General features: G+C 46.8%; 2 protein-coding genes and 1 long non-coding RNA gene across 6 annotated transcripts in view; 2 read left to right on the forward strand and 1 right to left on the reverse strand.

Moving 5' to 3' along the window:
* Positions 1–23,891, reverse strand: LOC128342582 (zinc finger protein 420-like). Of its 4 annotated transcripts, XM_053290011.1 has the most exons (6): positions 23,750–23,891; positions 23,432–23,572; positions 19,646–19,730; positions 17,710–18,691; positions 15,709–15,826; positions 1–3,178 (listed from the first exon to the last, which is right to left on the reverse strand). In XM_053290011.1, exons 4-6 carry the CDS (start codon positions 18,496–18,498, stop codon positions 1,044–1,046), a joined length of 3,042 nt encoding a protein of 1,013 aa, XP_053145986.1. In that variant the 5' UTR covers positions 18,499–18,691; positions 19,646–19,730; positions 23,432–23,572; positions 23,750–23,891; the 3' UTR covers positions 1–1,043. The 4 variants fall into 4 exon arrangements, with proteins under 4 accessions (XP_053145986.1, XP_053145988.1, XP_053145985.1 ...); XM_053290013.1 differs by lacking the exon at positions 19,646–19,730 and having other exon boundaries at positions 1–3,175; XM_053290010.1 differs by lacking the exon at positions 19,646–19,730.
* LOC128342710 (uncharacterized) lies at positions 6,886–11,000 on the forward strand. Its single transcript, XR_008315112.1, has 3 exons — positions 6,886–7,094; positions 10,030–10,262; positions 10,721–11,000. It is a non-coding gene; the product is annotated as an uncharacterized LOC128342710 (long non-coding RNA).
* Positions 20,198–24,677, forward strand: part of LOC128342668 (zinc finger protein 24-like) — a 13,510-nt gene continuing 9,030 nt past the window's right edge. Inside the window, exon 1 of the mRNA XM_053290326.1 lies at positions 20,198–20,238. The gene's annotated coding sequence lies outside the window, so the exon portion shown is untranslated. The remainder of the gene's footprint in view (positions 20,239–24,677) is intronic.

Genomic DNA, 24,677 nt, shown 5'->3' on the forward strand with positions numbered 1-24,677 from the left:
TTCTAAGCATTTAAAATGTGTTTATTGTTGTGATTTATAAAGCGCCTACATGTGCTAGGTGCTGTGTACATTGAGTCAAGGAGAAGAAAAGCCCTGCCCACAGGCTTACAGTCTAGGAAAGGAAGGACATGTTAGTGGGGAATTGCAAGGAGGGGTAAAGGGAATGGAGAAGCCCAGTTTTGAGAAGCTGCAAGAACATAGGGGAGACCTGGACATCAGGGACAGGACATTCCAGGGATAGGAAATGATGGAGGCAGGAGATGGAAATCTTAGGCTTTACTAGGACTCGAGTGCCAATAGAGCAAAGAGCAAGTTCTAGAAGCTTGAACTGAAGATGAGGAAGCCAACAGAGAGGGCAGAATTAAGGATTCCAACTTGGAGCATTCCAGGCCTAGCCTACAGAAGTGCGGGCATTCGGTAGTTCAGGAGCTGTTGGTAGCTCCCGGGTTTGTCTGAAGTAGCTCTCCAGGCCTTTGGGCCTGCTTCTCTTCCCTTCTAGACAATACTGACAATCTGTTTGGCTGGCTGTGTGGAGGCATGGTCGGGCATCCATCTTTTTTTCTTTGGGTACTCAGGGTTGCTTTTACGTTATCTCCAGTTTCTCCCCACCAACAGAAAAGAGTCTCTCTTGCTCGCCTCCAAAGGTCCCCTGGAATTCACCAGTTTGGATGTTAAAATCCTGTCAGTGTAAGCTTTTGTATAAGCTGCCATTTTGTGACTGCTTCTGCCTCCTCAAAGCCACTATTTCATGATGGTAGTTCTCAGGGTTCTGCCCCCCCCCCCCAAAAAAAAGGTTCCCGGAAGCCTTAAGTCTGCCCACCCTTGGCCTAGAGTATGCACCAAGGACACTCTCTCTGACTGCTGGTAGTGGACACATAGTTTGGGTCCTGTCTTCAGTAAGTCGTTTCATAGGAGAAAGCTTTACATTCAACTGAGCTTTCCTCACAGTACAAACTTTCATAGTTCTTCCCACCACATATCTTTGGCTGATGGAGAGATGGGATGAGTGACAAAGGAATGTTTCCCTCCAAAATCAACACCTCTTATTTTTGCTTCTCACAAGCATGGGTTCTCTGATGCCTAATCAGGTTGGATCTCTGGCAGAAGCCTTGCCCACAGTCTGTGCACCTGTGTGGCTTCTCTCCTGTGTGGATTCTCTGGTGCACAATAAGATGTGCCCTTTGACTGAAGCCTTGCCCGCACTCAGAGCACCTGTGTGGTTTCTCCCCTGTGTGGATTCTCTGGTGTACAACCAAGTGTGTTCTTTGACTGAAACTCTGACCACAGTCCAAGCACTGGTAGGGCTTTTCGCCTGTGTGAACTCTCTGATGTCTGATAAGGTTGGATCTCTGACTGAAGCTCTGGCCACACTCTGTGCATGTATGAGGCTTCTCTCCTGTGTGGATTCTTTGATGGATGACAAGGTGTGCTTCCCATGTGAAGCTTTGCCCACAGTCTGTACATTTGTAGGGTTTCTCTCTCATGTGGATTCTCTGGTGGGCAATGAGGTTTTTTCTCCGATTGAATCTCTTTCCACAGGCTGAGCATTTAAGCAGCTCCTCACTAGCATGGATCTTCTGATGCCTGATAAAGTTTGATCTCCAGTTAAAGATTTTCCCACACTTAGGGCATTCATATGGGTTTTCTCCCATGTGAATTCTTTCGCGTCTACTACAGTTCAACCCCTGACTGATCCTTTCCCCATAATCCAAACTTATGTGTGATGTCTTCTCTTCTGCATGGATCTTCTGATGTTTAATAAGGTGCGGACTCTGACGGAAGCTCTTTCCGCAGTCCAAACATTTGAAAGGTTTCTCACCTGTGTGAATTCTCTGATGGCTGATGAGGTTTGTTCTCTGATTGAACCTTTTCCCACAATCTGAGCACTTGTGCGGCTTCTCTCTGGTGTGGATGCTCTGATGTCGAAGAAGATTCCCTCTCCGGGAAAATATTTTCCCACACCTGAAACATTTATATGGGTTTTCTCCAGTGAGAATTCGCTCGTGCCTAATACGGTTTGGTCTCTGATTGAATGTATTATCTCCTGTGTGAATCCTCTGATGTTTAATGAGGTTTGATTTTTGACCAAAGCTCTTCTCACAGTCTGAGCATTTGTATGGTTTCTCTCCTGTGTGGATTCTCTGGTGCCTCACAAGATTAGATCTCTGGCTAAAGCTCTGCCCGCAGTCAGTGCATTTGTGCGGTTTCTCCCCTGTGTGCAATCTTTTGTGTATGATCAGGTGCGCCCGCCACCTAAAGCTTTTCCCACAGTCTGGACACTTATAAGGTTTCTCTCCTGTATGGATCCTCTGGTGAGCATTAAGGTTTGTCCTCTGGTTGAATCTTTTCCCACATTCTGAGCATTTATGTGGTTTATCTTTCGTGTGGATGCTCTGATGTCGAAGAAGGTTCCCTTTTCGGGAAAAGATCTTCCCACATTTAAAGCATTTACATGGATTTTCTCCCAGGTGGATTTTCTCAAGTCTATTGCGGCCTGGCCTCTGACTGAATCTTTTCCCATACACTGAGCGCCTATATGGTTTGTCGCTCAAGTGGACACTCTGATGTTTGATAAGGTTGGATTTCTGAGTGAAACTCTTTCCACACTCCAAACATTTATACGGCTTCTCTCCTGTGTGGACTCTGTGGTGTCTAACAAGATTGGAGATTTGACTAAAGCTTTGTCCACAGTCTATGCACTGATGTGGTTTCTCTCCTGTGTGAATTCTCTGATGGATGATAAGGTTTGCACTCCGACTAAAGCTCTTCCCACAGTCTGTGCACGGATAAGGCTTCTCACCGGTGTGGAATCTCTGGTGTCTAATAAAGCTAGTTTCCCAGTTAAAGCTTTTCCCACATTTAAAGCAATGGAACTTTTTTTCTCCCATGTGGGTTCTCTGGTGTCTATTTAGATTTGATTTCTGTGTAAAGGCTTTCCCACACATATTGCACACATGCCTCCTCTTTCCAGCATATATCCTTTGCTGGACTGCAATTTCGTCGGAGTCACCACTCTGACAAAGCATAGATTTACTCTTTCGCTTATCGATTTGGCTTCTCTCCTCCCACCTTGGTCCATCTGGATTCCCAAAGTTTTCTTCTGGGTCCCGAGGTGTGATTCTTTCCAACGGCATCTCAAATGAAGTTCCTTCGTTTTCACTCTCCCACTCATCATCTGCTGAAATAAAGAAAGAACCTTGTAAGTGGAAAAAGAGAAACCAAACATATTGGGCTGCTTCAGATGTCATGCATAACCTCTGTTAAGAGTCAGGCTCCACGCAAGTCCCCGGGTCTCGAGAACAGGTGCTCCCCACTTCCATCCCTATGTGAGTGTTTATGTCCCATCTAGGTTAAAATAAGCCGAGATTGGTCGGTTCAGTCAACATGACCAATCTCAGCTTATTTTAACCTAGATAGGAAGTAGATGCTCATGCAGTGATGGGAGGCAGGGAGCATATGTTCTCAAGGCTGAGGGAGGTCACATGGAGCCTGGCTTTAACCGAGATTCCATATGACGACTGAACCAGCAGAGAAAACATCAAAGTTACTGTGAACCTAGAGACAGAAGAGTTAGTTCCTCTTTCACTAGGTGAAAGTACTCTATGGATAGAGAAGAACTCTTTCTCGCAGCTTTACTGTAGTAGTAGGAAAAATCATTAAAAATCACAAGATTGGCCTCGAAATAAAAATACAAGAGTCCTGCCATCTTGGGCTACATGTATGCCCAATTTCTGAACTCTCAAGTCCAGTCATTCTGGAAATGTAAAACGTTGGGCAAAATTGCACTTTTTTATTAAGGCAAAAGGCAAAATCACATAGGTGTGGAATGATGGTCCAGGGTGGTGAAGCCCTTCACTTCCAGATGTTCTGGTAATTTTCTGAAGTTTTTTGAAGTTTTTTTTTTTAAATTAACAAAACCGTTAAAAATCAACAGATTGGCCAATCAGCTTCAAAATGAACACACAGAGTCCTGCTAACCTGTCCTACATCTGTGCTAAATTTCAGAACTCTAGGCCAAGCCATTATAGAAATACAAAATGGACTCTCTTTTCCCTTTGGGGAAAATCATGGAGCCCTCTAGGAGAGTGGGCACATGGACCTGTGCCCCCAGGTCTGAGCCTAATGGCACCCCTGTCTGTATATCCTCTGAGGCTTCAAAGCACCTCCGCTCCGATGGAAAACCCTGCAATAAGGTGAAAATAATACATGCTGTGTTTGTAGTAGAATAGGTCAGACAAGAAAAGGTGGTTTGTTTGTTTTAACCAGAGAAAGCAAGGATCGTATCCCAAACTTCCAGAAATATATATTAATATATTGCAATGATGGCGGGGAGTGGGGGGGGGGCCTCAGCAGTATGCCACATTGCATACCAGTTGCTGAGGGCAGCAGCAGGAGAGCCAGCGTGGTGTAGTGGTAAGTGTGCTGGACTAGGACCGGAGGGATCCGAGTTCAAATCCCCATTCAGCCATGAGACTTGCTGGATGACTCTGGGCCAGTCACTTCTCTCTCAGCCTAACCTACTTCACAGGGCTGTTGTGAGGAGAAACTGAAGTATGTAGTACACCGCTCTGGGCTCCTTGGAGGAAGAGTGGTATATAAAATGTAATAAAATAAAATAAAATAAATCAGGCCTGCTCAACTTTGGGCCCCCAGCTGTTTTTGGACTACAACTCCCATAATTCCCAGTCACAGTGGCCAATAGCCAAGGATTATGGGAGTTGTAGGCCAGCATCTGCAGGAGGGCTGGTGTTGAGCAGCCCTGTCTTCGTGCCCTTCTGGACTTCCTGGAAGCATCCTGATTCTCTAGTCTACATCTGAAGTTATTTAATCTGCCCTCAAGGAAATGCAGTTGGTGTGTCTGCAAAATGCAGTCTCAAACCAACCTATTGTTGAAAATAGCTCACTGCAGGCTGTGGGGGTAGGTAGCTCTCCCCCCAAGGCCATTTTTCCTCATCTATCATTCCCCGCCCCCCCCCCCCAAATTGTGGTTTACCCCAAAGCAGGTTTTCCTGCTGCAACAGCAGCTTTATGAGAGTGAGAGATATCGATGGAGAGCAGTTTAGCTCAAGGAAATGGTGCTGTGTCTTGCCTCACCCCATGCTTCATTTCTGATTAAATTTGGAGTGCCTGTTACCTCACAACTGATTTTAGAGTAAAAATAAAAATGTTGGGAGTTCTCCTTTCTTTTCATCCAGGGTTACACAGCAATGTTTTACTTATGACATTTTCAGCCTGCTTTTCCATAAAACCGCTCTGAGTTCCCCAGCCAAATAAAGTGAGGTGGGTGGCTACTAGGGAGGAGGCCTTTTTGTTGATCCGCGTGGAACAGCCTCCCCAGGGAGGTTTGCGCGCAACAGGGAAATGCTTCACGAACAAGCAGAAGGTTGCCGGTTCAAATCTCCACTGGTATGTTTCCCAGATTATGGGAAACATTTATATCGGGCAGCAGCGATATAGGAAGATGCTGAAAGGCATCGTCTCATACTGCGGAGGAGGAGGCAATGGTAAACTCCTCCTGTATTCTACCAAAGAGAACCACAGGGCTCTGTGAGCACCTGGAGTCAAAATCGACTTGACAGCACACTTTACCTTTACCATCACTTTGTTCTTTTAGAAACCAGGTGAAGACCTTTTTGTTCACTCAGGCTTTTTAAAATTGATCTTTTAAAAAACAAGTTTTAACATTGTTTTGTATTGTATTTTGTGTGTGTTGTGATTTGATGTGTTTTATTGGATGTTTTAATGTTGTTTTTGTAAGCTGCCCAGGGAACAATTTGTTATGGGGCAGCTAACAAATACATTTTATTATTTTATTTATTATTAAAACTTTGCTCAAAATGGTGTTATCTGTCAGGAAGAAAAGCATCACTTCTCTGTAACAGGCCTTGGGGCCTCCTACGGTTAAACTGAGCAATTGTGTTGCTATGGAATTTATGCCAGCTCTCCAGTACATGAACAAACACGATTCCTCTCTGGTAAGCCTAAGCTTCCTTGTGGAAGTCTAACCAATGTGCTAGTCCTGAGAAGGCTGAACTAAAAAACAATCCATTTGAAATAATGCTATTTTTAAAAAAGTTTGGGCAAGTGGTGAGGCCTCCTGCCCAGATGCTGCCACCTGCTGTCCCAGAATCCTCATTTCTGGACAATGTAGCCACCCTAAGGCAACAAATGGAGGGTTTTTTCATAGATACTTATCACGCTTAAGGTTGCCAACCCTCTAGGATTGGCCTGGAGTTCCAGGAATCTGTATCAATAAGTAGCTATTGAAAGAGATCTTGGAGATTTAATAACTTGGTAACCGTGAGAAATACTGGAAAGAATATCTTTCTATGAATAGCTTAAGTCAGAGTTGGCAACCCTACTTGGAGTACCTCACACTATTTTTATCTGCATCCTATTTTAAGTGCGTCCTAAACAAAGGACGCACTTGTGTGCAGTGGGAAGGCCTAAAGCGTGCTTTGAACATTTAAGTGGCCATATTGGAAGCAATACAGTGTGCACACAGACTTGAAAAGAGGAAGCAGGGTTGGTGGACTGGTGGCCCCAGCCCTGTGGACACATTTATATGCGAATGTTGGGGTTGTCAGCCAGATCGACCTCAATCGACTCCAGGTGACTCTAGAAAGCATTCCTGAAGATTTCGGTGCTTTGGTTTTGCACAAAATACTGGGGGAAATAATCTCCAGGAATAGCTTCAGTCAAGGCTGGCAACCCTAATGGTATGCTTGGATGGGTTTTTAATTGAAAGCAGACAACATATATAAAGCAGACGACATATATAATGAATGAATTCACTCTTTGAGAGGTGAGGCAGCCAAGAGGAGTACAGTGATGCCTCCCCATTGGCTGCTGCCTGCTTGTGATGTCACAAAGGGACATGGGCAGCATGAAGCACAAACAGTTGAGCTAGCGGTGGAGCCTGCAACTGCCAATGCCAAGGAGGGAATGGAGGCGAGAAGAGTCCCCGAAGGAGGACGGATGGGCAGAAGAAGCTGGGGCCAAGGAAAAGGAATGGCGAGATGGGACCAGCAGGACATACAGGAGGGTTCACTGGCCTGTGGAGTTCTGGATTTAAACTACTGCAAGATTTCAAGGTGAGGACAGGTCCCTGACGCCCCAAGAACTTGTACATCACAAGAACTTGCCAATGGGGAGCGTCATCTGTTTCCTGGTGGGCTGAGGCAGAATTGCCTTCAATAAACCGATCTTGACACTGTAGTTCTGTCATGGTTGACTCTGGTGGATAACTGTTCACACCCCAATATTTAAACTAACTGTAAACTATATCAGGACAGGAAACTGTGGCTTGCAAGGCTCCAATATAGACATTACACCGCACATTAAGAGAAAGATTGGAGAGAGAAACTCTTATCAAAAGATTAGTTTACTTATATAGCATCTACTACAGCATATCTAGGCACTATAACTTAGACCAGGGGCTCCCAACTGTTTTTAACAAGAGTAACCCTCCTGTCACAAACCTTCAGCTTCACAGAGACCGTGAATTAGTGAGTGAGAGAGAGAGTGAGTGAGAGAGAACAAGCACTCTTGTTGTGTGTATGGTTTGGTCTTTTTTTTTAAAAAAAAACACCCTATGATTTCTGAGCATTGGGGGTTGCGTATCCTGGGTTAACGCTCTTCTTATCTGCTCCAGATTATTTTCACAACAGCACAACAAAGTACCAATAGGCATAAACCAAAGCTGTTATAGAACAAACACGTAAGAAACTCCCCAATATTTTCTTATGAGTAAATTAGTTAATATAAAAGTATTGAAAGTTCCAAAAAGAAGAAGAGAAGATATGCTCTGTTTTTTGGTTTTTATTTCTGCCTTTTGGTTTATCGTGGTGACTGTTGAGGTGGGGGTTGAGGATAAAGGTAAAGTAAAGTGTGCCGTTGAGTCGGTGTCGACTCCTGGCGCCTACAGAGCCCTGTGGTTGTCTTTGGTAGAATACAGGAGGGGTTTACCATTGCCATATCCCTCACAGAATGCGATGATACCTTTCAGCATCTTCCTATATCGCTGCTGCCCGATATAGGTGTTTCCCATAGTCTGGGAAACGTACCAGCAGGGATTGCTAATGAAGATAGTAGATCCTTAATATACTGGCTCTAATCTGGTATGTGTTCTTGTTTGGTATGTATATATGTGCCTTTGGCTTATTATTATAAACAAGTGAATTTTAGCCCATTGAAAAACGGCGCTAGTAATGCTTTCGGCCCCCGCCGCCGAACCACCCTCCCAGCTGCCCGATCCCACCATTTGTACAGGAAAGAGGAGCTCGCCAGCAGAGCTCCTCTTTCTGCAAAGGCTCTTCTCAAACTGGCGCTTTGAGCGGAAAGGACGCCCTTTCCGCTCAAAGCGCCAGTTTGAGAAGAGCCTTTGCAGAAAGAGGAGCTCTGCTAGCGAGCTCCTCTTTCCTGTACAAATGGTGGGATCGGGCAGCTGGGAGGGCGGTTCGGCGGCGGCATTTTTCAGGGCCAATTTGGCCCTTAGTAATTTGGCGGGGGGACGGGAATGGTGGGATCGGGCCCCAAGGTTTCCCCCCCCGCCCGGCTTTACTGGCGGCGCCAGGCCTCGGCGGCGGCTCCGCCGCCACCTCGGCCAGCTTCCCCGCCGCCTCTTCCCCCGGCGCCTCTCTCCTTTATTTGCGGCGGCCGCTTCTGGCCCCGCCGCCGCCTCACCCGCACTCCCGCCGCCAGTTGCCCCGTCGCGGCCACCGCCACCTCTGGCCGTGGCCACGGCTGCGCCGCCGCCTCTCCCGCGCTCTCTTCCTGGCGTAGGCGGCGGCCACTTCTCCTTCTCCCGGCCCCAACATGGCCGCCGGGTCCTGCCGTTCGTGCCTCCCTTGCCCTGTTCTGGGCATGCCCAGAACAGGCCAGGCACGAACGCACGCTTGGTGTCCGTCCACGGACGGACACCAAGCGTTTTATTAGAGAGGATATTTATATACTGCTTTTTAACAAAAAGTATTCAAAATTTTGCATAGTTTTTTTGTTTTAAAAGAAAATGCCCCCCAAATGGCTCAACGTGCACAGGCGCATCCACTACTTCCGGGTACTTCTGGTAAATGTAGTGAAGGGGGCGGCAGGGAGATATACTGCAGCCCTGGGGGATGTTTAAGGAACCAAGCACCGGTGGGGGAGTGCATCCTCTCCTGCCCTTAAAGCTGCACCACCACCCCGGCCATCGAACCGGCCCCCGCTGGTTCCGTGCACATCCCTACTTCACACTACGCCTCGGTGTCTGGCCTAAGGTCACATAGTGAGCTTCACGGCTGAGTAGAAAAGGACTTGAATCCAGGTCTTCCCAATCCTAGACTTAACACTCTTAACCACCACACCACATCACACCGGCTCTCAATTGTGAGGTAAAATCCTGATTTTAACTGTGAAACAGATTAGTGGGGAAGAGATTGTTGGATTCCTTTAAAGAACATTTAAAGGTTTAATTATCAAAATGGGGGGGGAGGCTATGGCCCTGAGCCCCAGATCTTTTCAGTACCTACCATCGCCCGTTTGGGAAGCAAGAGCAAATTAGTTCCTAAAACATCCTGTGAAGCAATTAGTTCACATAAGCATCTTTGAAAGACACTCCGTTGCAGGAGCAAAAGTTGTAGGTAAAAAGGGTTACCTACAGAAGGTCATCACCACCTAATGGTGCGGTGGAGAAATGCTTGACTAGCAAGCAGAAGGTTGCCGGTTCAAATCCTCGCTGGTACTATATCAGGCAGCAGTGATATAGGAAGATGCTGAAAGGCATCATCTCATACTGTGCAGGAGGAGGCAATGGTAAACCCCCCCTGTATTCTACCAAAGAAAACCACAGGACTTTATGGGCGCCAGGATAATAATAATGTGAAATAATAATATTTAATAATAAGGCAAAATCAACTTGACAGCACACTTTACCTTTACCTTACAGAAGGTCATCATCTCTAGGCCTAGCTGAATCAAAATAAAATAAAGGAAAGATGGCATGGATTTATTCCAAATATCCATGACAGTTCTCAATTGTTTCCCTTCCAGGAAGAGAGCGGTGAGCATGCAGACAAAGCCTGACTGACCCCAGGTTGGAGGAGATGATTTGGCAGCAGTGGAAGCAAGTGATCTCTACACAGACGGGAGTGGGTCATGCCAAGTTCTCTTAACTTGCACGGAAGGCTGGAGGCGAGTCTGCACGTAAAGCCTGCTGATGCCAGCGGCTTGAAGCTGGTGGACGCCAGCTGAGTGGACCCGGCGGAAGCTGGTGGATGTTTGGGGTACGGAAGCCTGTGGCCGTCCGTATTCAGAAGCCGCTGGATTCTGTCGCAAGGCGGAAGAAGCTGGTGGATGTTTGCAAATGAAAGCTGGTGGAAGTCCCCCTGTTGAAGCCCGTCTCCAGAAGCTAGTGGATACTTGTGGATCGAAGCTGGGGAGTGTATGTGAATGGATGGTGACCGAAAGGGAGTGAATAGATGTCGGTGGTGTCCCTCACAGGCTGCCCTGGCATGCGAATGTCTGTGTGCGTGGTTGTGAATGTGGTCGAGGTGAATGTTAGTGTATAGTGAAGTGTGAAAGGATAACCGGTGGATTGAAGCGGTTGAAGCTATGTGGAAGTTGACAGGTGGAAGCTGGGGATGATGTTGGCTGGCCGAAACTGGCGGATATGCCCGGGCGTTGCTCGCGGATGGTGCGGAGAAGCCGACCCCTTCCATGGCTGTCTTTCTTTTTCTTGCAGGGATGTCTAAAGCTGGTGTGGGTTTCTCAAGTGGCGATCTCAGAAAGTAAGCCAGAGAATTGATGGACATGGTGAAACCAGCAGATATCCACCACCTCCTAGGACTTGGTTTCTGGACCCTGCACCATCTTTGTTGCCTTCAGAACCCATTCCACGTTGTGGAGGAAAACTTCAGAAGCACTTTTCCTCCTGATTTATGATTGTATAACCCTTTTTCATATCCCCTTCTTCTTCATCATTTGTATGTTTTCTAGACAATAAAGTCTCCTCCTGCCAGTCACTACATCTCTCTGCCTGTTTCATTCCTGGTCAGGGTGCAGATGTCAGAAGACATGGGGAAAGTCTGCCGATGAGATGTAGGGGAATCTACAGGCATTGGGATGGAGCAAGGAGCATCTTCCCTTGTAAGCTCGCGAGACAACTCACCTGAGAATGAGTGTGCCAGCCCAACACATTACATTGGCTGAAATGGCTTTTCTCTTTGTGAGGGACGTTTGGCCAAGATTGAGTACTAGCCCTTGGCAAAGTGATTTCTTATGGGACCCACCCAGACTGACTTTGAGGAGATAATCTCAGAGGAAGAGGAGAATGAGGACGTCCCAGTCAAGACCCCAGCCCCAGTAAGAGTCTCTCTATTTCATCATCCAACAGACCTCGAGCAGCCAGAGCCTGTCATCCCTCCAGTAACCCACTTGGAGAATTCCTTGAGCCCTGGGAATTTGGTGCCCCAGGAAAGAGATCCTGTCCCCAGAACCCTCTCCATCTCCCCAGGACCCTAGAAACAGAGGTGACACCATCCTAGGACCAAACTCCAGCACCAGATTCTGAGGGCTCAGCTGGCTGCTTGGGCCTACTCTTCCCAATGGGCCTACTCAGGAGGAGGTCATCCTGCCAGCCAGGAAGGTCCAGGGCTACGCGACCTCTCCTGCTGCAGCCAGCAGCCAGTTGTATCCAGTCAACTGGGCAGCAGGGAAGTACAGTGCCACCCCGATTAACTTTGGAGAAAAGGAACGCCAGCGGGGGAAGAGCGGAGGGAGGGGTAAGTGCACCCTCCCCCACTCTTAAAGCAGCACACACCCCTGCCATCGAACCAGCAGAACTGGCCGCCTTTCGAGCCGGTTCGGAGGCCCATAAAGGGCCTCCGAACCGGTTCCATGCACATCCCTACTGCCTTTGGCTACTGACCCATAGAACAAGCTGGCCGGAGGGATAGTGATATCTCTGCCAGGAAGCTTTAGGAAGGACTGCAATCTCTTTATGCACTTTCTTGGCCTCAGTGAGCAACTTTTTCCAGGGGAAAGCATTCTCCAGCGGGAGGTTTTGGTATATTGGGCCAGACCATCGGTCCATCTTGGCCAGTACAGTCTATTCAGTGTGTTCTCCAGGGCCTCGGCCCGTGGCAGGACCTTCCCAGTCAGACTAGCTCAAATCCTTTTAACTTCAGGGAGGGCCACAGGTCTGCCATCTTCAGGTAGGGGCAAGAAGGACCCCTGCCTGAAACTCTGGAGCACTACTGTAATCAGTGTAAATACCGAGCCAGATGGATTAAGCATCTGACTGAGTTAGAAGGCACAGCTCCCTGTGTTCATCAGGAGCACAGATAGCTTCAGTAAAGCTGGTAAAGATGCCAGTGCCCAGAAGCAACCCCTCCTGTTGACTGGCAACAGTTCACCAAAGTGTCATTGCTGAGGTCTGTCCCAGGTGTGCAGACGGAGATCCATCACAACTATAGATGCCAGGGATTGGACCATCTGCATGTGGAAGCATGCGCTTGGCCAGCCACTGAGTTACAGCTGTCCCCCAGTCATTAATGTCAACCGGTGTTGTAATCCCTAGCAACATCTCCAGGCAGGGCTGGGAAAGACCTCTGTTGCAGACCCTGGGGAGCTGCTGCCAATCAGAGTAGACAGTACTGGGCTAGAGGGGCCCATAGTCTGCCTTCATATATTTTGGGGAGGAGCCATGGCTCAGCACTGGAGGTCTCAGACCTGATCCCTAGCGGCGGCATCTCCCAGCCCACCTCGGAAAGACTCCTGTCTACGACCTGAAGAGCTGCTGACAACATAGAGTCAGATGGACCAATGGGGTGGACCTGGTATAAAACAGCTTCCTCTGAAATAAGCTGCATCCTGTGCTATTCACTGCTGCTAACTGGGCAAAACAACAACAACAAACCACTTTTCAAAGTGCTGGTTCCCTTATAATATTTAGCAGGAGGAGAACAACTGTCTCTGTTCTGCCCAGCACGGCATCCCTCGCCATCTGTGCCTGTTGCTGGGGCCTCCCTTGGGTTTCTTTTTAGATGAGCCAGGGAACCATCTTCAGGCCAGGCCCTCTTCTGGTCTACAGTCTGAGAATCTTCCCTGCTAACTGGGCAAGAGGCCCCTTTTCTCTTCAGCAGCACAGAGCAACTGGTCCTATTCAACCCCAGGATAACATCCCTCGCAGGGGCTAAAGCTGGTGCCCCCCTCCTGGTGTTTCCTTTGGACTGTGAGCTCTTTTGGGACAGGGAATCAGTCACTCCTGCTGACCTGGCAAAAAGCCACCTTTTCAAGGGTGGCTTTACTCTTCCATTTAGCAGGCCGAGCGAAAATCCCCCTTATTCAGTTCAGCATTGCATCTCTTGCTGCTCCTATGTGTTTCTGTAAAATTCTGAACCCCTTTGTGATAGGGAACCATTTCATTCCTTATTGCTTTGAGATCTTTTGTTGTTGTTGTTGAAGAGCATATAAATAAGCAATATTAGTGGGATAGTCATATCAGTAATATATTTACAGGATATATATAATCAGTTCCTGGATCAGTGGAAGTAGAGCCGGTTTGCCTGCATAGGGTTCAATCCCTGGCATCTCAAGGCATGGCTGGAAAAGATCATGCTTGACCCACAGCCAGTCAGTGTTGACAATCCTGATCTAGAGGAACCAGGGGTCTGCATCGTGTGATTTGTGAAGGTGGAAGAGAGAGGGTGAAAAAAGGCATTTGGACTAGGCATTAGCATTCTTGTCAACTACAAAGCGAATGACGCAAGAATAATGTTACTTTATTTGCTTACTTAAAACATTTATTATATTATGTCTTTTCACATTTTCACCCCAATCCTTTTTCAGGGCGGTTTTAAAATTCAGTTAAAACAACAGAACATGAAATTTGCAGGGGTGCAACTAGGTAATTTTGGACCCTGAACCGAATGTGCTTATGGGTGGAGGTGTGGGGAGGCCTGCAAAATAAACATCCTCTCCCTATATATACACATTTCACCACAGACACACAGGTCTAGGCCAGAGTGTATTTGAGAAAAGAAAAAGACTACACAACTCCCAAAGGATCCATACATTTTCTTGATCATTCACCACAATCCCACAGATCTTGACCAGAGAGCATTTGCCCCTCCGACCCCAAAAAACCACTTTGCTAGCCCCAAGGGATTCACACAGCTTCCTGACCATTCACAAACTAACTGGGACACAACACGTGTCCCTTGCTCCACAGTTCAAACACAAAACCAACTTGGACATATAGTGCATTTGTAAGGGGGTGGGGAATTAAAACCACAGCACATGCCCCTTGCTTCACAGTTCTCATGCAGAACCTTTGGATTGCAAATCAACTTGAACACAGTGCATTTGTAAATATATATATAAAATATATTGATTGTTGATTGTTTATTCAGACGTAACAGTTAGTTCCACTTTCACTGGGTATGAAGTACTTTATGGATAGAGATAACTCTTTCTGACAGCTTTACTGCAGTAGGGGCAGGAGAATCATTAAAAATCACAGGATTGACTGATTGAGAGTGCCAGGGTGGTGTAGTGGTTAGAGTGCTGGACTAGGACCAGGGAGACGCAAGTTCAAATCCCCATTCAGCCATGATATCTGCTGGGTGACTCTGGGCCAGTCACTTCTCTCTCAGCCTAACCTACTTCATAGGGTTGTTGTGAGGAGAAACTGAAATATGTAGTACACTGCTCTGGGCTCCTTAGAGGAAGAGTGGGATATAAAATGTAAAAATAAAATAACAATAATAATAAATAAATAATAATTTCCTTGAAATAAAAATACACAACAGTCCTGCCATCTTGGGCTACATATATGCCCAATTTATGAACTCTAAGCTCAGCCATTCTACAAAAGTAAAAGGTTCAGCAAAAGGAAGTGGGGCATATTGCACTTTTTTAAATTAAGGCAAAAGGCAGAATCCCTCCCATGGGCATGGAATGATGGTCCAGGGTGGCACGGTAGGGTGGTGGGCTTCACTTCCAGAAGTTTTTGTAATTTTCTGCCATGAAACAAGCCACTTATAGGACTTTTTTGAAGTTTCTTTTTCAATAATTCACAAAATCATTAAAAATCAACACACTGGCCAATCTGCTTCAAAATCAATACACAGAGTTCTGCTAACCTGTCCTATATCTTTGCCAAATTTCAGAACTCTAGGACAAGTCATTCCAGAAATATAGAAGGGGACCTCTTTTCCCCTTGGGGGAAAAGAGGGCACACAGACCTGGGCCCTTGGGTCTGGGCCTAACGGTGCCCCAGTCTGTACCTTACTGAAGATGCCACAGAATGAGACAATATTAAAAGGGGAGGGGTTGTAGCTCTGTGGCAGAGCCCTTGCTTTGCCTGCAGAAGGTCCCAGGTTCATTTCCTGGCTGCTCCCGATCTTGTCAGAAACCCTGGAGAACTGCGGCCAGTCAGTGCAGACAGGACCAACCTAGATGGATTAAGGGCCTGACTCAGACAAGGCAGCTTCTTATGTTTTTCAGGGGCTTCCATTGCTCAGTGGAAGAGGCCTGCTTTGCATGCAGAAGATCCAGAGTTTAATCCTTGGCAGTATCTCCTGGCAGGGCTGGGTTAAGCTCCTGTTTGAAACCTGGGAGAGTTGCTGCCAGTCAGAGCAGGCAATTCTGAGGCAGACAGACCAACAGCCTGACTGAAAATAAGGCAGCTACCTATGCAAGTCTATAGGCAAAGTGAATCTTTCTTACCCAGCAAGCTGGTCCCCTCCTGCTTGATCTCTCTTGAGGGCTGCCTCTCCTCAGTGCCTGAAGGAGCCTCATCTTCTCGAGAGAAACTCATGGCCACCTCCTCGAATTCTCCCAGCACCTGAAATCCATAAGCAAGAATCTTGGAGGGTGGAAATCAACACTGGCATTGCCTAACCTGTCTTTTTCACGAGACTGCTTTGAGGAATTTCCCTCATCATGTCAGCCCTCGGAACCCTGGCCCCCGTTATTCCACAAAGTTCCCAATGGCAACAATTCAGCGCAACAAACTACCCAAGGTTCTTAACCTTGTGTCCCCAGAGGTTGTCGGACTACAACTCCCATCATATCCAGCCAGTGGGTAGGATGATGGGAGTTGTAGTCCAACAACATCTGGGGACACAAGTTTGAGAATCCCTGGGTTAGCTATTTGTGCTCTAGCCTGTGTCCAAGCAACATAGCTGTTACTACTGAACGTCTTCCTAGAGCTGAACCTTCACTGTGATCCTACTACATTAGCCTTATTCACACATTATGTTCAATGCTCATACAACCTGTGTACAGTGTAAGCAGGAGCCCTCTTCAGACGTTAAGGCTGTATGAGTGTACAGATGTCTGTACACTTGTACATGTTTTGGGTGAATGACTATAGCCCTGTTCACAAGTTATGTTCAGCATTCATAAAACATCAGCTCTGTATACAGGTACAGCTATTCATTTACATGTTATGTTGAACGCAGGTTATAATAATAATAAACTTTGCTTGTTAGCCGCCCCAGAACAAATTGTCCTCTGGGCAGCTCACAACACAGCATTAAACTATCAAATAAACACACACACACACACACCCCACACACACACACACCATGAAATGATAGAGGTCTATAAAATCATGTATAGTATGGAGAAAGTTGATAGAGAGAATTCTTTTCCCCTCTCTCATAACACTAGAACCAGGGGTCAACTTATGAAACTGATTGCCAATTTAGGATCGACAAAAGGAAATACTTTTTCCTTTCCACACAAAACATAATCAACCTATGGAATTCTATGCCACAAGATATCGTGACAGCCTGGAGGGCTTTAAGAGGGGTTTAGATAAATTCATGGAGGACAGGTCTATCAATGGCTACTAGTCTGAGGGCCACCTACAGCCTCAGAGGAAAGATGCCTCTAAATACCAGTTGCAGGGAGTGAGGGCATGCCCTCAGCTCTTGCCAGTGGGCTTCTCAGTCACATCTAGTGGACCACTGTATGAAACAGGATGCTGGACTAGATATGCCTTGGGCCTGATCCAGCAGGGCTGTTATGTTTTTATGTTCAAAGTGATGATACCAGGCAAACCTTAATGGGGAGGCTATTCCATAAATGGGGTGCCACCAAAGACCCTCTCTCTAGTAGCCACCCACCTTGGAGCAGGGCCTCCGAAAAATATCTCAAGGTCCGGGTCAGGACATATAGGGCAAGGCACTCTCTCTGTACCGTACAGCAATACACTACCTATCTGTATCCTGCATTGGAACAGCCTGTACCCAGGTTCACTTCTAAAATGAACACAGATACAGCCATTCATACAAAAACATGTACCTGTGTACACTATTGCAACATCATGTCTGAATAAGTCTAGGTACAGATCTGAACACTTGTACAGTTATTCACAAATTTTGATTAAGACAGGTACAGCAGTACCCTTCATTTCTGTATCCTGTGTTTCGAGGGCCTGCATCCAAGTTCACTTTTTAAAAGAACACAGATACAGCCATTCACACAAAGACACGTATGTGTACATAAAGATCTGAAAGCAGGTAAAACATAATGCCTGAATAGAGCTTTATCTGCAGCGTCACCTCAGCTAATCCAAGTGTGTACCTGCTTGTGCTACCCTAATTGACCTTTCAAGGTACTACCCTTCAGCCCCACTTGTCATGCAACAGAAACAAGGGCCATGCCCATCACTAATTCTAGACTGATTCCCTGAGTTTATCAAGAGCAAACTGCTTTTACCTCTTGCTGCCATCTCTCGGCTTCTCGCTGCCTCAGCAGGAAATCTTCCGCCAGGGCCACCGCCTGGGCGCAGGTCTCTGGGCTGCCTTCCCCAACCCAACTCTGGATTTCCCCCGGCAGGATGGCCAAGAACTGTTCCAAGATGATCAGCTCCACAATCCGCTCTTTGGTGTGCATCTCCGGCCTCAGCCACCGCAGGCAGAGTTCCTGCAGCCGGATACAAACCTCCCGAGGCCCCTCCGCCTCCTGGTAGCAGAACCACCGGAAGCGCTGCCGCTGCACTTCGACCCCGAGGGCCTGCTCATCCACAATCTCTCCCTTCACGCCTCCAAAATCTGCCTTCCCTCCAGGATTCGCATTCAGATCTGTCTTTGGGGAGCCCTCTCTCAGTCCCAAAAGGAGTCCGCTCGCTGCCTCTTGTGTGGGCCCCTGGTAGATGCCGGGAGATGTCTCTGATGGAGCCAGAAAGGTGGTGGTTCCTGAGAACTGTGAATTGCTCCAGCCTGAATACGGAGACTGAACCGTCTTGAGGAACTCCTGCCACTGGGCTTCCCAGCACTGTGACAGCAACCCATCGTCAGGCTCACGGTCGGCCTGTTTTGCGGCTGCCCAGCTCAGACATTCCCCAATGGTTCCGGAATGGGCAACGTGAGAGGATTTTCTGGATCGCTTTGGACCCCGTGACGGTGCAGGACCTGAAACATCCAGCTCTTCTGTTTTCACTCCCTTCTCCGTCACGCCTTCAAACTGGAGACCTGTGATGGCCACCGCACCTTCTTCTGAGGCCATTTTGCTCTTTGCTCAGCCCAGCTGGCTCTCCTTCTTATCATAACCCCAGCCTTTTTCTGCATAGGTGGTGGAAGAGTCCCACAACAAGTCTCTGGCAATTTTGTCAGGTTGATCAGAGGGAGATGGCGAGGTTTTGAAGGATCCGTCTCCTGACAGAACAGGGGCTATGTCGAAGGTGATTGTGTCCCCTTCTCTGATTAAGGAGAGAGAGATAAACACATGTGAGAGTTGAGGTACAAAAAGGCTCAATTATTCATTGCTGGATCCACAAACTCAGATGTTCAAACATCAGAGCAGGGATAGGCAACCTTGGCCCTCCAGCTGTTGCTGAACTACAAGTTCCATAATCCCCAGCCACAACTGACTGTGGAAATTGTAGTTCAACAACAGCTGAAGCTGTAGTTCAGCAACATGCCAAAGTCACCTACCCCCCACCATAGGAGAATAACCACTTACAACCAAATACGCATAAACATCTTGTACTTGGGCTTCATGTTCCATTCACTAGATTTTTCAGCTGGTAGTCACATATATTTATTTATTTATTAACTTTACAGCCTGCCTGTCTTCTAAGGAGCTCAGGTCAGCATCTGAGATAGGATTTTTTGGAAAAAATTAAGTTTATTTATTTATTTATTAAAGCTCCTTATATACTGCCTCCCCCAAAGACTCTAGGCGGTGAACAACAGAAATACCAACATCAATCATTTTTTTAAAAAAATTATTAAAGGGCAAACACCTGGCAAAACAGGTGTGTCTTAAAAAGGGCCTTAAAAGCAGCCAGAGAGGGGGCTGAATGAATCCAGCAGGGGGAAGAGTGTTCCAAAGAAGAGGGTCAGCCACAGAGTGGTCGAAAGATTTTCTGGGGAAATGTGCAAATCATTTCCCAGAAAACTTCCCTATGCATTTCCTCCCCATTTGCCTACAATTTACATACATTTTTCTTCATAAAATTTTACTATGCAAATTTTCCTGATGCCCTAAATCAGGGGTAAGCAATATATGGCTCTCCAGATATTGCTGAACTACAACTCCCATCATCCCCAACTGTAATAAATTGTGGCTGGGGGTGATGGGAGTTGTAGTTCAACAACATCTGAAGCGCCACACATTGCCTATCCCTGCTCTAAACAGATTGTGATCTCACCTGGCATTTTACCTTCATATTCAATTTTCTAAAGAACACCAAACCATATTGATTTCCCACGCTGTATCTTTTTCAAGTAGCTGAACTGAAATAATATTTGTGAGGGGTGGGGATAGGGGATCAATAAGAACAAAGCAGCTTAAACAATATACTGAAACAAATTCTTGGCTCAACATAGAAAGAATTTATTGGAATACCCAATAAAGCAACAAAACATCTATAAAATAAAGCTGTGTGTCCCTCACTCACTGACTGACATGAATCTCCCAGACCAAATAAAAAAAGATAGAAACATGCCCTTTTCGCAGGTAGATTCCAGACCTTGCCAGTCTGCCAGAAAAATTCATCACTTTCCAGGAAAATCTGGAAAAACTCTCCCATTGGCAAACATGGAGAATGAGACCTCACAGAGCTAGAAAAAGACTAGAACAGGCCTAGTGTTCTATGCCCCCCCAGCTGTTTTTGGACTACAACTCCCATAATCCCCAGCCACAGTGGCCAATAGCCAGGGATTATGGGAGTTGTAGGCCTACAAGTTGAGCAGACCTGGACTAAAATCACAGAGAGATAAGACGTCCATATGCTTGCAAACTGTAAGCTCTCACCGACTGACATTAAACTCGCAGACCAAACCTCAAAAGATAGAAACATGCCATTTTCGCAGGTGGATTCCAGACCTTGCACAGACGGTCAGAAAAATCTAAATCACTCCTGCTAACTGGGCAGGGGGAGAGCAAGTGTCAGTTTTCAGCCCAACTGTCAGTTTTCAGCCCTCTACTGGCTGTTGCTGGTATCTCCCTTGAGTTTACTTTTGGATTGTCAGCCCGTTTGGAACAGCGAACCATCTGGCTGAAACCTTGGCAAGCTGTTGCCTGCCAGAGCACACAATACTGACCTAGATGGATCAAGAGTCTGACTCAGTATAAGGCAGCTACCTAAATGCAACTGGTCACAGTTTGACATGAAGCTTAAGGGATTACCCCAGAAGGGCACAAGGAAAGGTGGGTGTTTGTTTATTTATTTATTTATTCGATTCTGATACCACCCTTCCAAAAATGGCTCAGGGCGGTTTACACAGAGAGATAATAAATAAATAAGATGGATCCCAAAGGGCTCACAATCTTTAAAAAACAACAACACAAGACAGATACCAGCAACAGTCACGGGAGGTACTGTGCTGGGGCTGGATAGGGCCGGTTGCTCTCCCCCTGCTAAATAAAGAGAATCACCACATTAAAAGGTGCCTCTTTGCCAAGTTAGCAGGGGATAAGGAGGGGGTTGAAGGAGGAGTTATCCATCTAACCCATTACAGCCTTCTCTGACAGGAAGGGATCCCCAGGGTCCCACTTTTAAGCTGAGTTGCACCTGGACTTTTCTGCACACAAAGCAGATGTTCTGCCACTGACCTACGGATGCTTCTGATGAACCATTGGAAGCTGCCTCCTACTGAGTCTGTCCATTGGATTGTCTAGCTCAATACTGCCTACTCTGACTGGCAACATCTCTCCAAGATCTCAGGCGGAAAGTGTTATGAGAGCTGCACCTAAGATCCTTTAACTGGGAATAACAGGGCTCTCCAGCTGGGACTTTCTGCAGAGGAAAGGGCAGTGGTACAGTGCATGCTTTGCATGTGGAAGGTCCCAGGTTCAGTCCCTGCCAGCATCGTCCAGGTAGGGCTGGGAATGCCCCACCTCCCGCCCCGCCTGAAACCCTGTAGAGCTGCTGCCAAGCAGTGTGGACAACAGCAGGTTTATGTCAGGCCTGCTCAACCAAGATCCACCCACCCCCAGCTGTTTTTGGACTACAACTCCCATAATCCCCAGCCACAGTGGTCAATAGCCAGGGATTATGGGAATTGTAAGCCAACGTCTGCAGGAGGGCTAAAGTTGAGCAGCCCTGAGTTAGATGGACCAAGGGTCAGACTTGGTATAAAGTAGCTTCCTATGTAACCTGCTGGTGTGGGGCTGTAACTCAGTGGTAGAGCCCCTGCTTTGCATGAAGGAGGTCCCAGGTTCAATCCCTGGCATATCCAGGAAGGGTTAGCCGGGGGAAGGGTTGGGGAGAAATCCTGAAATCCTGGAGAGCTGCTGCCAGTCAGGGTGTAGACCAGGGATTCTCAACATTGGGTCCCCAGATGTTACTGGACTTCAACTCTCATAATCCCCAGCCCCAATGGCCTTTGGTTGGGGATTATGGGAGTTGAAGTCCAATAACATCTGGGGACCCAACGTTGAGAATCCCTAGTGTAGACAATACCAAGTTAGTTGGACCAAAGGCTGGATTCAGGTTCCAAGGTTTCCTCCAGAGGAAAAGCCCTTCCATCTCTCTACAGAGCCTTGGGGCCATAGCTCAGCAGTAGAGGAGGTTCAGTCCCTAGCATCTCCAAGCTGGGTTGGGAAAGGACCCACCTGAAACCCTGGAGAGCCACTGCCAGTCAGTGTAGACCATACTGAGCTAGATGGACCAAGGTATAAGGCAACTTCCTATGTCCTTTCTAGCTCCTGGCAGTGATATGGCGATACAGCCCAGCTTGCAGGCTCTTCCCTCCAAATTCATGACAGTACAATAATTGCCTAATTAATATATAAGATGCACAGTTAGATGCAAACCATTAAGACAGATTAAGCTGTGCAGAATCAGAGGTATGCATATACCGGCAAGCAGCTAAGCCAAATTGTCTCAGGTGTGAGAAAGGTTGTGACAGCAATACAGGATCCCTCCTTCATTCTAAGAAATAGCTCATAAGAAGAGCTTTGTTAGAAAGTATTTTACATTTGGGATGGACGTTCTTTCTAAAATAAGAATGATGGGACTATAATTGCTTTTTCTGATTACTTTGCATGTGCTTGATAAACACCCTTTGCAATGCCCATATTTTGCTGCACTGTGGATAATTTTTTGTATGAAACTTTTTTGGGAGGTTGGGGTTTTGATATCTAACGTTAGTGAAAATTAATTCTGTAAAAAGAGCCTTGTTAGATCATACCAAGGGACTGTCAGTCCAACATTCTGCTTCCAACAGTTGTCAGTCCTGATGGTTCCGAGAATCCCCCAAGTAAGACATAATTCTCCCCTGTGGCTTGCCCCCCCCAGCAACTGTTGTTCAGAGGTAGACTGCTTCCAAATATGGAAGTTCCATTCAGTCATCATAGCCAAGAATGCAAGAATAGCTCTGCAGAATCCTATCATGGGAATGTTTAGGCCTGCAGCCCAATCCATGGTCCCCTTCTCTGCATTCACTCTCTCTTTTCCCAACTGTTGCCAACTAATGCCTCCAGGAACCCTAGAAGCTTAGAAAGGTGACACTCCCTCCCCTATTGCTTGCCTCCGCAGCAATCACTATTCAGTGGTGCCTGCTACTACAACATGTATTTATATATTGCTTTCAACAAAACTTCTCAAGGAAATTTGCATAGAAAAATAAATAATCAATCAATCAAATGGTTTCCTGTCCCAAAAGAGCTCGCAATCTGAAAAGAACCATAAGGTGGATGCCAGTAACCACCGCTGCAGATAAACTGTGCTAGGGTTGGACAGGGCCAGTTGCACTCACCCTGATAAATACTGAATAAGAGATCCACCCCCTTCTTTGAATTCAGTCTTCCCCCCCAGCCCCCACCAGACTGCTAACTGCCTCCAAATGGGAGTCTTTCAGTTCTCAGCACAGTGAAATGTGCAAAACCGAGACAGGCTCTCTCACCCCATGGAGACACAACCCAGACTTGGGAAATAACAACATACAAAAACAAAAAACCCTTCCCTTAAGTTCAAAAAGGCTCCCTGTACCTTTCATGGGAGAGCAGCACAGAAGGAAGAAATGCACCAGCAGAGGCAGCTTCACAGCCCTCCAAGGGCAGAGAGGAAAGATCTTCTGCTAGAAATCCCCCAAACTAGAAAAGGCACTAAGAAGCCTGTCTCTGTTGCATCCTGGGGAAGTAAGCAGAGGGAAGGATATGTCTCAGTTCTCTCTCCCCAGTCCCCACACCCATGCATTTCCCAACCAATTAGGACTGTTAATCCTGGGGTTCCCCTCCCTCGGGACCCCTCCATGCCCCCCTTCTTTGAAAGCAGTCTCCACCCCTCCAAAAAAAAAAAAAATGTTACCAGCTACTATCCCTCTTGCCCTCTGCTGAGAATTTCAAAGTGCAGCTTCTAGTTGCAGGAAAGGAAAAGGAAGCAGCACCCTCTCCCCTAAACGCCTCCTTCTCCTCCCCCCCAACAAAATTCCCACGCCTCTCTAGGAGGCGCCACTCTCTGGCTTTAACCCATTGGTCGAGCACATGAAGTCTCTCTCCTCTCCCAAGGCCGTTTTACCCCAGGCCCCCAGGTTGAGAGGGAGCCGCGGAAGAACCGGGCTCTCTGCTTGCATCCTGCGCAGCTCTACGAAGCAAAAGCAACTAAAGTCTTGCGGCACCTTAAAGACGAACAAATTTGTCGTAGCATGAGCTTTCGGCATCGCCTGCTACAAGAAAACCGAAGTGCATGTGCATGAAATAATCAGATGCTGTATTTACCTTAATCAAAGACTAGGTTTTCCCCAAGTTCTTTGGGGTTAGAAATTGAGAAGTCGTCTTAAATTCAGGCTCCTCTTCCTTTTGGGTAATAACCTTTCTTTAAACCATATTTTAAGAGGGTCGTCTTAAATTCAGGATCCTCCTCTATTCAAGTAAATGCAGTCTTCCCACTACTTCAATTTCCCTCTATTTCCGCTGTTGCCTTCTTTGTGTTAATATTTAGATCGTATGCTCCTTGAAGCTGATAACCTCGTCTGCTTTGTCTTATTGATTATGTATATATCATATTTATATACCGCCTGAATATGTGTATCTCTAGGTACACATAATTAATTTAAAATACAAAATTAAACACCCTTAGATGATAAAGGGTGAAAGGGATTATAACAGATGATAAGGAGATTGCAGAGAAGCTGAAAGAATTCTTTGCATCTGTCTTCACGGTGGAGGATATACCCTCTCTGGAGCTTCTTAGGCTTGGAGGATGAGGAACTGGCCAATTTGAGGTGAAGAAAGAG

The sequence above is a fragment of the Hemicordylus capensis genome, chromosome 2 (genome assembly GCF_027244095.1).
Source record: "Hemicordylus capensis ecotype Gifberg chromosome 2, rHemCap1.1.pri, whole genome shotgun sequence".
Classification (NCBI taxonomy): domain Eukaryota; kingdom Metazoa; phylum Chordata; class Lepidosauria; order Squamata; family Cordylidae; genus Hemicordylus; species Hemicordylus capensis.